Source organism: Manduca sexta, chromosome 13 (assembly GCF_014839805.1).
Source record: "Manduca sexta isolate Smith_Timp_Sample1 chromosome 13, JHU_Msex_v1.0, whole genome shotgun sequence".
Classification (NCBI taxonomy): domain Eukaryota; kingdom Metazoa; phylum Arthropoda; class Insecta; order Lepidoptera; family Sphingidae; genus Manduca; species Manduca sexta.
In genome coordinates, this window is record NC_051127.1 from 3,714,276 (window position 1) to 3,728,160 (window position 13,885).

Genomic DNA, 13,885 nt, shown 5'->3' on the forward strand with positions numbered 1-13,885 from the left:
ATATCGATTTTACAATAATATTTATAGGTATAACTACAATGTTTTCGTATAATTGCCTAACATCAGTATTGAGTTCATGTGTTAAAGTATGCAGTTACAATGTGTTTTTCCTTTAAAGAAATCTATATTAATTATAATAGTAATATAATAATTTATGTTTATTTGTCACGTATGACATTGAAAGGAATTCAAAACATCCGCATTTGGTTTGACGTCACTACACAATGTCTATGATTGGACCTGCATAACCTGACAGTTGTCTTGTCAACCACCAATGGACTCTCGATTATTCTGTCAATAGTTATCAAAATTATTATCAAAAACACCTGAAAATATGAATGATAACATGAGTTTCACGACAGTTTCTCGCTTCGTTCGTTCAAAATAGTTATCGGGAACTGTGGCGGAGGACGCATCGTAGTTCCCGATACGAGTCTGTAACTAAAATCGTGAACAAGAATTGACTCCGGCGAAGTGGTAAGTAAACTTGTTATTTGTATATTGTCGATAATATCGTATAGAACGTGACCGTGAGCCGTGATTTTTGAATGTATTAGTATTTTCGCCGACTTAAGTCACGTTTGAGGTTATTCGGCGTTATTTCCGCGGAGTGAGTGTACTGCCGCTGCATATTTAACTTATGAGACGACCTTTTATTGTGTGCGGGAGCGTGTTCACATACGTGACGATGATCACAAAGCCTTTGTGGGTGCGCTCAGTCGGCCCAACCGCCCAAACATTCCATCGCGGCCTGTGACCTACATTGATCGTTTTATGTAATACGATAGGGTATCTCTACTATTTATTTACGAATTCAACACGTGCTGACTGGACCCGTGTTTTCGTTCGCAGTGTTGGCGAGAAATGGTGTTATTTTGAAACATTGTTTACATTCATTCCAATAAGAAAAATTGTGACCAAAAAAAAGTGTAAAAATGGCGCGTTATTATGAGAATACTTCGACATTCAACTTCAGCTGGGATCAGGTGGTGCGCGGGTACTGGAAGAGGTACCCTAATCCTCAGAGGTTAGTAGTTACTCACATATTTTATTAAGATTAACAAAGTTAGTTCAATAGATTCAAACATAGAAAACTTCCACATGTTTTAAATCTCACAAGTAAATAAGGAATATCTATAAAAAAAAATACATTATTTTAGGTGTCCTAAGTCATGGTTCAATTACTTGTATTTTTAAAGAAACCATACAGCCTTGTATTTTTTTTAATGTTTTATCTATATCATAGCCTGGGGCCAAAGTTCACTGAACAAATGAATAACAAATGTGTCATATTTAGAAAGTATTTGTTTTATTTGTTATTATCTGACACCTGAGTACATGATAACATTGAAAACATGCACAGATTCTTTAATTCCATTATATTAACTCTTGGTCTCTCGTGGCTCGCCGGCGAGCCAAGACAGCTACATGACATTTGCGTGTGTCACGGGATTATAACCTTATATACTACATAATAAGGTTATTTTTCCGTCACACGCGAAAATTTTGACAAGTCATGACGGGTTAATATACTAGCTTCTACCCGCAGCTTCGCCCGCGTGGATTTCGGGTTTCAAAAATGGAGAAGGTGCTCAATTTGTCGGGATGTTTTTTTAATTTATGGTGGTATGCAGGTGGTCCGATTGTCCGGTCAGGTTCTGATGATGGGATCCTGGTGAAATCGAAGGAACTTTTAACCATTAAGGTTGCACACGAAATGACGTAAGCTTAAAAAATGGAGTAACTTCTCCCGTTTTCCCAACATTTTACATCACTGCTACGCTCCTATTAATTGTAGCGTGATGAAAAGTATACTATAACCAGCTCAAGAGTATGAAAAATAATTGTACCAAGTTAAGTTGAAATCCGTCGAGTAGTTTTTGTTTCTATAACGGTTATACAGACAGACAGACAAAAATTTTACTAATTGCATTTTTGGCATCAGTATCGATCCCTAATCACCCCCAGTTATTTTGGAAATATATTTCATGTACAGAATTGACCTCTCTACAGTTTATTATAAGTATAGATATGCAAAAGTAGCTCAAAAATTGTCTATAACGAAAACATGCATTTTAAAGTAAAACAAAAGAAATAATATCGTGAAGCCAACCAAATAACTAATGATATATTAAATTTTGTGACTGTTCAATTTAGTCGGGTCCGGCGATATCACTTTTTGTTGAGTTTCAGAACGCGACATTACATTATTATATTCTGTGCTCCAACGCACACTGCTTTGATGTTAGGAACACACCTACATTGCTTAGACAACAGTGAACTTTATACAATAGCAATAAAGCTCAAATTGACTCTACATATTAGTTAGAAAACGTTTGTATGGGAAATAGAAAAATGCTGTTTTGAGGATTTTCCCGGCAATTATTCGAATTTTTCTCACCTTTTAAACCTTCCCTAGACCTCCACGAATAATTCAAGACCAAGATAAGATAAATCCGTTCAGCCGTTCTCGAGTTTTAGCGAGACTAACGAACAGCAATTCATTTTTATATATATAGATTCATTGGCAAGAGAATAGATGAATTCAGGAGTTATCATTATTTTTGCTTATTAAATAAATTTTAATATAAAAAGAAGTCCTTTTACTTTTTCATTGCTATATTCCTTTACTTCTTCTACTGAAATTTAAAGGTTTATAATTTGTAGATTTTTTACTAGACTTTAATAATTCTTTGTGTTAGAATTGATATGTCTTTAATATTTATAAAAGTAAAGTATAAAATGTGTTAAAAGTATAGTGTATAAATAAATATTAATTCCATTTCTTTTACAATGGATATGTAATACTAAAAAGGAGTTGTAAATTTTTCATGCATATTTACTTCTTATTGGATCAAAATTTATACTTTTACGTTTTCTGTGTCTGTGAATGTAAGATGTCTAGTACAGAATGTGAAAAGCATTAAGTGCATATATAAACTAGTTTTATTTAACTAAAAACAATATTTTTATTAATTTTTAGCACCCATGTCCTGTCTGAAGACACTTGGAGCAGACAAATCAAAGACGGCTGCCTTCACACAAAAAGAGTTCTAACGAAAACAAACAGAGTGCCAAAATGGGGGGAGAGGTGCGTATTTAAAAATAATCACCAATGTCATTTTCTTTTATTTCCCTTTCCCATGAGTGAATAATTGCCAAAATTGACAGCTACTTAGTGAAAAATATCAAAATTCTGGGTAGTTACCTATACCAAGTCTTTGGACAAATGCATGAAGTTATTTTTACGAATTCCTCTGCCACAACAATTTTTTTATTTATCACATAAATGGAGAGTTCGAAAATTATTCTTAATAATTAAAATGATTCCAAGCTACACATTTTTGTCACTTCATTATAAAAAAAATCTCGCTAAATGAAAACTTGCTTAATAATTAATTTATTTGCAGTAAAGAATGGTGATTATAAACTACCAGATTTATTTTTATTTACATGTACAAGATAGCTTTCTGATTGTTATTTATTTACCTATATACATATTAAAAACTTATATTTACTGCAGTATAGAGGAGACAGGGGATTCCTGAATTCCCCCTTTTTAAATACATTAAATTTTACTTGAAACTGCTATGAAGGTGGAAAGTTTGCCCACTATATAATATACCCTATATCATTTTATACTCTTTGAATTCATAATTGCAATTCCACTCATGACTAACTATAGTCGAGAAAAGGTAATTGCACATATTGATTTTGTGATTGCTTTAACATCTAGTAAAATCTAATACCTACTTATATGTAATATCACTAGGTTTCTGTTAATATACTTTTATTACACTTCCAAGGCGAAAACTGACGTTTTTTGAAAGGGATAACAACATATATATACTAATATGCATAAAGGAGAAGTCGGCGGAAATAGGCTAATATAGACCCTACGCCAATGTTAGACTTGTTTACTTAGTTTTATAAAACTGTCTTTTATTAATCTAATCTTATAATTGTTTTCAATCAAGCTTAATTACATTTTAATGGAGTTGTTGGATAATGACATATTATGAAGTTTGTTTTCAGTTTATTAATGTTACATAATGTTCAAATGTCATATGTCTTGACAGCATGCCAAATCATAGGTCTTAATGACACAATAATTATGATTGGTATTTTATTTAGTATTTATATTAAAGGATAGAATACCCATGAAGTATGTGATGTATATCTGTGTTATTTATATAATATCAAAATTGTATAGATTGATTGATCTCTATTATGGTACATACAGGCAGTTGCTAATGTGTGTTTAAAATGTTTACATGTTTTTTCGTGTCTGTGTATATATGTGCAACCTATTGCGAAACGTATCCATCAGTCAGGTTTTATTTTTAGCACATTTTCAGAGTTGTTTATCTCAAATCGCATTCTACACAAACTTGAGAACGGTATTGATGTCATTGTTTTTTTAAGCCTTTGCTAATTTTGAACCTAATTGTAATATCACTATAGCCTATTACAATAGGGTACCGGACTCATTTTTGTTTTTTACTAATTTCAAATATTTACATAATATAAATTATAACACAGAATTATTAAAATCCGGTAAAAAATCAACAAGTTATAAGTCTTTTAATTTCGGTGGAAGGGGTAATTAACAAGAAACAGAAAAGAGACGAAATACCCACGTGTGACGTCAGCGGGAATTACGACGCGTGCGAAAGAAAGAGATGAAGCGATATTCCCACATCGCGCCCACTTCTACACATTACAATATTTTAAATATGAATTACTCGCTCATTTTTTAACCAATTTTTATGCAGTTTTCGCAGGAGTGCTTCTTTTTCGTATTATTAACCATTACATATAGAATAATGTACAAAATCAAGCATAGGCCGGTCCCCTATTCCCACTGTCCAAGTAATCCAGAACTGATTGCGAACTTCACGAGGAAAACAAATATTAAGGTGTCAGTCCTCCGTATTTGATACATGTATTAAACTGCAGTTATAAAACGATATTTTTAGCACATTTACAGCGTTATGTTTACGGAAAATCGCCGTTTACAAAGTCCAGAATGCTTTGTCAGTTTGAAAACAATAACAAAGCAAGTTAATCATGTTTATAATTTTGATCGATTAGCAAGCAGGTTGTTTGCGTGTTTCAGTTAATTGTGAATGGAAAATTGGGTGTTACGCCTTCACGAATCATTAAGGCTCGTTGAACGCGTATGCTAACAGTTTACGATAATATATTAGATAAATATTATGTTCAGCACACCTTGTAAAGTTAGTAATTTTGTATAAAAATATATAAGGTGTCTAATATCACGCGTACCATCTTTTTTATTATGTGTTTAAAGGTTTAACAACAGCACACATAAGGACATATACAATTATACACAAACAAAGCTATAAGGTATTGTGGCTGATACATATGCAAATAAAGGGTATTTAACTTATACATAGTAAAGTAACATATACCGAAAAAAATACGATTTTCAAAAATAAATTAATTATTTTATTATCATCTTCACGTTTATAAGAAAAGGCCATGTTTGGTACTTATTATTTACTACTAGCTTCCGCTCGCAGCTTCGCCCGCGTGGATTTCGGACTTCAAAAATGGAGCCGGTCGCGAACGTTCGAGAATGTTCGTTTTACGAAGCTACTCGCTAGGTGATTCGCTAGCCTCTAGGTGCCAAGCAAGCCGCCTGCCTGTGCGTTCGTGACCTTATATATATACAAAAATAATCCTTATAACATGTTTCAGTATTCACGCGTGATGGCTCATTATTAGCGTATTTCATGTATAACTTTGGTGTTTCTATACCGATTTCTATGATTCTTTTTTATGGAATATTTAATAATGTTAATTTTTTTAATTAGGGATGACTGAGAGTGTTATAAACGTAATAGTAGACCAATATAATGAGAAAGCTTCGAACTGCTAAGTTATCGGCAGTTACACGTGTAATTGTGAGTCAACCATAAAAGATAGACATATGCTGTCGTGGGATATTTTTTACATAAGTTTAAGGAGAACGTTTCCGTCATACACGATTTCTGTGTAGCTTTAACCATTAAGGTTGCACACGCGACGGAAGCTTAAAAAATGGAGTAACTTCTCCCGTTTTCCCAACATTGTAGCGCGATGAAAAGTATACTATAACCACCACAGGAGTATGACAAATAATTGTACCAAGTTTCGTTAAAATCTGTCGAGTAGTTTTTGTTTCTATAACGGTTATACAGACAGACAGACAGACAGACAGACAGACAAAAATTTTACTAATTGCATTTTTTGGATCAGTATCGATCCCTAATCACCCCCTGATAGTTATTTTGGAAATATATTTCATGTACAGAATTGACCTCTCTACATAGAAGAATAAGATTACGTTGCGCGTTAATAAACGAGCTCGCACGCCGACCTTGTAATAAAAAAACATTAGCTATTATGGCAAGATTTCTCACCTCATCATTATTATTCATTTTGTGAAAAAAAATAGTTACAAAATTATTTAACAATCTGGAATGTTCCATGCTATCATAAGCTTCGTAACAAATTAAATATGAGCGTGATCAAGCACGTAGATATCTGAACTATGAAGGGGAGACTGGGGACATGCGCACATTCGTAGTTGTTAAAGAATATAAAAAGAGATAATATAGACATGATATCTTTAATTATTTAAGTGCTATTCTAATGCGAAAGATTTACAATTCTAATGGGATCTGGTTTATAAATCGCCGATAGTCTACAGGGTGTGACGAACATCGAATAAATAATATTTTTGGTTGACATTCGCCTGGAACTAAACTGCATTTATGTTTGTGTGCTTTACCTACCAATAAAAAATATGTACATGTACATTTATGATTAAACCTCTTAATGCTCTGTAATATACTTGTATCTACAAATTACTGCGCATTAATCATGACTCATAATTTTATTATTCTCACGAAAGAATACTTATTTTAATGGCTCTATTTACAACAATAATAATGACGTTTATTGAATTGCAAATTTTTATAATTTCAAACTTATGTCAAAGATGTAAAGTGGTTTTTAATGTTTTGTACAATATGATTCATAGTTGTCTAGCACAGGCCGGCACAAATATCTCGGATGTCCTTTCGATGAATGATATTATATTTAGTGTACATAGAACTGAACTTCAGTTCAAGTATAACATAGATATCTACGGACAATGCACTGAGCAAAATCCCTACAAAATGGATAAGACCACCCTGGAGATAAAGTGACTGTAGTCACTTTTCTGTAAGTCTATTGGCCGAAGAACTATAAAACGGTATCGCCCAAGGCCAACATTATTTTTCCTTAAGCTAAGTTTAGACTAGTAACTTTTCGCAGCAATATAGTGCTATATTGCCCAAAATTTCCGCTTGTACTAGCGGCAATAATTCAAAATTTGCAGAAATGAGCTTGTCTTTGATGATTACCTCCAGGGTCCAGGGGAGGATTGTCGTGGGTCTACGTTGGCGTGATCAAAATATGGCGGTCCACAATTCTTAGCGGGGGTCTACGAAAATTTATCCAGTTTGATAATAAAGTACTTCGCTTGCGTATGATGACTTCTGCAAGTTTTATTGTTAGTCTAAATCTCGCTTTAAAATAACTAGTATTATTACCTTGATAATATGATCCACGTTTATATTGTGATACTAAACTCATCATAAACAAACATAAACAAAGTGAATCTCAGCTCGAAATAGCAGCAGCGAGAGCATATTGAACGATTCAACCTAAACAAGCCACGATGCATCATGCAAGCGTCCATGGCAATTACGAGGCAATCTATCAATTACTGAGGCGGGTTGGCTGCTTGTATGAGCATGTATTTGTTTGTGCGTTCATTGAGTACTAGCTCGACCATGTCGAATTTGGTTTGCCACAAATATTTTTTTTGAAATGTACCCATGTTAGTATTTAAATAATACTTCTACATTTCTAAATATAAAAAAAAACCCCTAGTTTGTGTAACGACTTTTTATTTTTCACAGAGTAACCTAAAAAGGTTGAGGGGGAGCGGTCGGGGGGTTACTGGACTGCATAGCCCTACGATAGTTATGCTTCTGATAGGATTATAGTCTAAGAGTTAAATGCAATACCCATAGGTAATTGATAAGTGGACAATTTGTTTACATATCTGTAACTGGCTAGTAAATACATAATGCTAAGGGTGTTATGACATTTAATACGTAATGTGTGCAGAGCAATGTCATGCAGTATGTAATGATACATATAAACTATGTAATTATTAGGGCTGATGTTACTACCTTTTTTGTTACTTTACATTATTTAATGCAAAAGTATGCGAAAGTGTTTGCGTGTTACAAGGTAAACACAGAGATCGCTGAATTGATTTGGATGGAATTTGGCACACAGATAGCTTAAATCCTAGACGTACAGGCTACTTTTTATCCCGTACAATTAATTCCACAGTAAGCTATTATATCGGGAATACATTTGAAAAACCAAGTATTATGTTATTGTATATATTTATATACTATATATACTGTGCGATATAAAGTTGTTAACTAAAACGTAAATATTAGTGGCAAGGGTTATATATATTAAGTACTAATATGAATCAATGCCGTCTGAAAATAGTTGTAATCATGATTACATTTTACATAAATTATAATTAAAGAGAAGCCGGCAACAATTGAGTTATAACTCTTTACCACTGGTTAATAGAATAAAAAAATAAAACGTTTGTGGTGATAATAGTTTAATTTGAAATGTAAACAAATACCCACGCGTCTGTTGACGTCGATAGCGCTATCAGTAAGCCGGCTGATAGCTGTTATCGTTCAGCGGGTGGTGCACCACACCTTAGTGGTAGTGTACCTGCCAAAATGTCTGCGGAACTACTGTAAAGAAGTTAGGTTCTTTTCTATGATAATCCATTCTTTAAGGTTTCGATTGTTGGATGTGAAATTGAGATACTGCTCATTTTTGAAACTATGCTTTTGTACTATGTGTATTGTGTAATTTTATCCCCTGTGCAAGCTCAACTGGTTAAGTTCTTGGTACTCATTATATTTATTGAGAATGAAAGGGTATGATACAAGCAAGTCTGTCTGTTTTATCATAACTTGCTAATATTAGGTGCTAATTCAGGATGACTAGATTTATTACTTTTATGATGTAATAGTTTCAAAATGTGTCATGATATGCGTAATGCCGATGATAGTGCCTTTTTAAAGTATTAAAATTAAACTGATAAAGAAGGGTCGGAATGTAGAAACTAGATAGTTGAAACTACATGAAGAACTTTCTGATTTTGTTATACGTAAAAAAAGTGTATTCATAAAGAAACTAACAGGCGAGTGAGGCAGAAACCGTGGTCATGCTCTCCGGAGTCCTCAAATATATTAAACGTATGTACACCATTACATCGTAGAGCTGAAGAGTTGATTAGCATTTTTTATGTCAGAGGGAAACCCTCTGTTGTGGAATTTGGAACGAATGTCTGAATTGCGAATTTTATTTTATATTATCAGACAAAGGGCTATAATGCTCGGTGTTTTTCTACGCGATCAAACCAGAAATGAAGAGATCCGTAGAAGAACAAGTCACCGACATAGCCCAGCGGTTTAGCAAGCTAAAGTGGCAGTGGGCAGGGCAAGTAGAACTGACATGAGACAAAACAGTTCTCCGAGTGGAGACCACGTACCGGCAAGCGCAGCGTTGGACGTCCACCTGAACACGTTGGTTGTATGCCGCTTTTGACCGGTCTGGAAATCTTAGGGGGAGGCCGATGTTCAGCAGTGGACTTTATGTGGCTTATAATGAGTAATAAATAAAGTAATAGATATTCACAAATTCTGAAACCAAACCGATGACGCACAGTCGTCTGCTGCCAAAATGTACCATGTTATTTCAGATTATAATCCGATCGTTACGTAAATATCTTATCAGCTTATCTTAATAAGTTTACGAAAGTCGCTGATAATTTCGAACGTTCTCAAAGTATGTCAATATGATCAGGTTACCGGTAAATATTGATTTTGTGTCAGCGTTCCCATTCCACATTTCTGGTCGTTTAGTTTTAGACAGTAGAATAAGCACGGAAATGATAATTATCAATAGATAAAATATGAGATTTTAACTTTTATTTTACTTGGTCAGGTAAAATAAAAAGAATAAAAAATCTAACAGATCTGTAGACGAGATTTTATATTTTATCCGCCTGAAGTCCTCTAATCACAATATAATATTTATGATCGTTTATTAAATGAATTTTTGAAGAGTCTAATATAAGGAATAGCGTGATTAATCGAATGGAATAACATGTAGGTGTGAAATGAACTTGGCGCCAGTCGGGATGCTGCCAAGAAAAATAATTGGGAAAATACAAAAAACTGACATTGCAGTATTTGACAAGTCCCGCTAATGAGTGTTTCAGTAGTTATGTTCCTTACATTTTTTTATATAACAAAAAAATATAAATACCTTTTTTATGTAACACCCTGTATATGATTTTGATTCAGAATATCACATATTTATTCAGGCAAAATCCAGTCTTGAAATTACTTAAAGTTATATTGAGCTAAAAGTTCTCACAAACTCTACAAAAAAATGGCAAATATTTGTTATCGTTGCGTACCTACCTCATATCAATAATTTGATAATTTACCAACATAATGCTTCTGTTTGCAGGTTCTTCAACGCAAAATCAGTGAAAATCATCGAAGAGAGCATCGTGGACCCCGACCAAAAAGTCCTCATCACGTACACAAGGAATTTGGGATACACTAAAGTTATGGTGAGTTTGAAAACCCTGTTACAAAAATCTTATACAAAACAAATATTGTTCTAAAACAAAATGCAATCTAATGTTTTCATTCTAACTTGAAACTTTGGTTATAAAGTTCTTTCAGATTATGACTGAGTTATACAATTGATTGTTTTCCACTCCCTTGCAGAGTGTAGTGGAGCGCGTGGAGTACAGGTCGGCGGGGCCGCACCAGACCGTGGCCAGGCGGTCCGCGTGGATCGACTCGCAGGTGTTCGGCTTCTCGCGCGCCATACGAGCCTTCGGAGTCGACAGGTTCAAGAAGAATTGCACGCAGATGGTGAGTTTTCGTCACGAAATTGTTCATAGTCCGAATTTTATCGAAGTCTAGTGTCAAAGTATTTTAATTTTTAAGCACTTTGTAGATAAACACATTGGTGTTGAGGTAGTTTGGTGTCATTTCTTTAAAATAATTTTGATGTAATAATAACGACTGCCTCGGTGGCGTAGTTGAACTGCATGCGCGGTATGACAGAGCTATGATGTCTTGAGTTCGAATCCCGGGTCGGGCAAAGAGATATTTGGAATTTTCTGCTCACTAACAACTCGGAGTCTGCAATTTGTACCCGATATGGTGATAGGCTCGCCCCCTATCACATTATGGGACGGAACACACTTGGCGAAAATTGGGCACACCCCTTTGGGGATAAATGCGTGATGTTGTGTGTGTGCGTGTGTGTAGAGTTGAAAGCTATGTCAATACATTGTGTGTCCGCAGGCGAGCGGTTTCAACCACGTGCTGCACGCGCTGTACGAGCGGCAAGCGTCGCACGGGCTGGCGCCGGTGTCGCACACGCTGAAGGAGATGCGCTCCGCCGCCGCCGCCGCCGCCGCCGCCACCGACCGCGCCGCCGCCAACGTGCTCTCCTCCGTCAACCGCACGTAACCACCCGCCGACTGACCGCCGCCTCACCGCGCGGTCACCACGTCCACACGAGGTTCCGAACATGCAGCCCACTTTACATCATATTCTGTTTATGTGAAATGACTGCCATGTTGAGATATGAATCAGCTGCTTCGTAGAAACTGAAGTCATTTTGCCAGACGCATCCTACTGTAACAAACAAGATAACCACATCAATCAATCCGACAGTGACTTTCAAAACAGATACATATTCATAATCCAGAATTTAAGCCTAAATTGATGGTCTTGGTTGAATTGAAGGTATATTTGGGAAAGTGTGAAATTTTATAATGCTGTGATCGAGTTTGGAATCGTAAATTGAGTGTAATTTGCACGAACAATACAGTGGATTATCTAGAAAGTTTGCCATAACTGATAAGGCAGTGATAGTGATATAAAGATAGCCACGCCTTTCAATAAATACCCCATGAGAAATAGTTTTGGGATCTATAAAAACAAAAGATTCAGAAAGAAGTTCTAATGGACTGAGAGACGCTTTGAAAGTGTTAAACAAAGATAATATTTTATGTGAAAGTAAAATGGGTTTTGGAACTGTTTCCATGCGCTATTTATTGAAAACTACTTATGCTATTTTGGCCACACCGAAGTTACTTTCTTGTGAAATATTGTCTTTCCTAAAAGTTTTAGAATACATACTTGACGTGGATAAATGTTTTTGTCTCATAGTGGCTTTGATTACAATGTACTATATAATATCCATCTTAATAAAAAAATATTTAGATCACAAACGATCACAAGATTGTCATAGTGATTTCTATGATAATCAATGTTTACTTAGGTGTGGTCAAAATTAAAGTAATAACGGACTTTATGGTTTATACAAATATTCCCATTAGGTATATGAAAATTATTTACAAATTCAAATATTAAAAAAGAGACATTAATCAGTTTATATAAAGATAAATTCTATTTCAATTCATTATTGACCAAAGTGTTACATCATGGAATATTCTATAAAAAAAATTAAGAAAATAGATGAAAATATTGCAGTCTTATCTTACTTATTCACCGCGTTACCGTTATCATAGAGGTATTTTAAGGAATATATTGTATATGCCAGTTATAGAGATATCTTTTATCTAAAGAATAAAATCTATCGTAATACTAAAAAAAATAATGGCCCTATTTCGAACCCCTAATTAGCCCTAATGCTCAGTGAAGGAACAAGCCGTGAGGGCAGGTGAATGTAGTAATAATGCAAAAATAATTTAATATTTTTTTAAATACCGTTTTAAGAGAGCAACCTGTATAAATTTATTTTGACATGTGCGTCATGATGAAACATAACCTCTAAAATTATTAGCAAGAGAAAATAATTCTGCTTATCTGGCATTCTGTGTATTCTATTCCTTCACTGGACATAAAATTTTCTCTCAGTATGATTACGTATTGTAAATCTTACGTATTTAGTGATCATGTAGCACTAAATTTTGCATTTATTTCCTCGGTATCCATGTTTGTTAAGATTTTGGCTGGGAGGGACGCGTTTACTTTTAAATGTGGTTTGCTCCATATCTATTCTTAATTATTTCCAACATAATAATATACAAATTATTAAATTAATAAATCATTGAAACGTGTTATACGAACTACATGTTGGCTTTAGCTATAAGCCTTATTATTCATTTTCTACATCATAAATTCCGATGTTATTCAGTATTACAAATCTATTTCTAATTCTCAAGATTTATTAATAGCATATATAGTGTTTGATTTTTTATCACATCGTAAATTGATCGCTTATTTGTTTTGAACCATTGTTTAATAATGCACCAATAATGTAAACATTTAGATATTCGGCTTACCTGTGCGTAAATTTTAATTATTTTACTAGTATAGAAATTTGGTTAAGCTATTTTAAATGTCGAAGCACTGTGACAACGATAATTATTGTACTAAGGAAGTATAATAGGATGCCGTTGCGTCAAAGTTATTAATGTAAATACTTATTGCTTCACTTATGCATAATGCAAATGCTAATTAATAGTACAATGTTGTCATAAACAAATAGACTAAGATGGCCGCTGGTCGTGTCAGCCAGATGATAAATATATCGACTGTATCGATTAATCGAATTCGCAAATAATATCGATTCGATTCTTGGTTTTGTATTCATTTTCTTGTGTATGCGCGATGGATTATTTATCGACATAAAATTAATCTTAGGCGACTTCTTAAAA

The 13,885-nt window shown here is 34.3% G+C and overlaps 1 protein-coding gene across 1 annotated transcript; it reads left to right on the forward strand.

Moving 5' to 3' along the window:
- Positions 1 to 227: 227 nt before the first annotated feature.
- LOC115453135 (protein preli-like) lies at positions 228 to 13,850 on the forward strand. The gene is made up of 6 exons (XM_030181788.2): positions 228 to 477; positions 853 to 1,027; positions 2,984 to 3,091; positions 10,645 to 10,750; positions 10,911 to 11,060; positions 11,499 to 13,850. Exons 2-6 carry the CDS (start codon positions 936 to 938, stop codon positions 11,664 to 11,666), a joined length of 624 nt encoding a protein of 207 aa, XP_030037648.1. The 5' UTR covers positions 228 to 477; positions 853 to 935; the 3' UTR covers positions 11,667 to 13,850.
- Positions 13,851 to 13,885: the final 35 nt, after the last annotated feature.

Bases quoted from the DNA above. Each gene is read 5' to 3' on its own strand.
- LOC115453135 (XM_030181788.2), top strand. From the start codon at position 936: ATGGCGCGTTATTATGAGAATACTTCGACATTCAACTTCAGCTGGGAT. The intron at 1,028-2,983 runs GTTAGTAGTTAC...ATTAATTTTTAG, and splicing joins AGGTACCCTAATCCTCAGAG to CACCCATGTCCTGTCTGAAG. The intron at 10,751-10,910 runs GTGAGTTTGAAA...ACTCCCTTGCAG, and splicing joins TGGGATACACTAAAGTTATG to AGTGTAGTGGAGCGCGTGGA.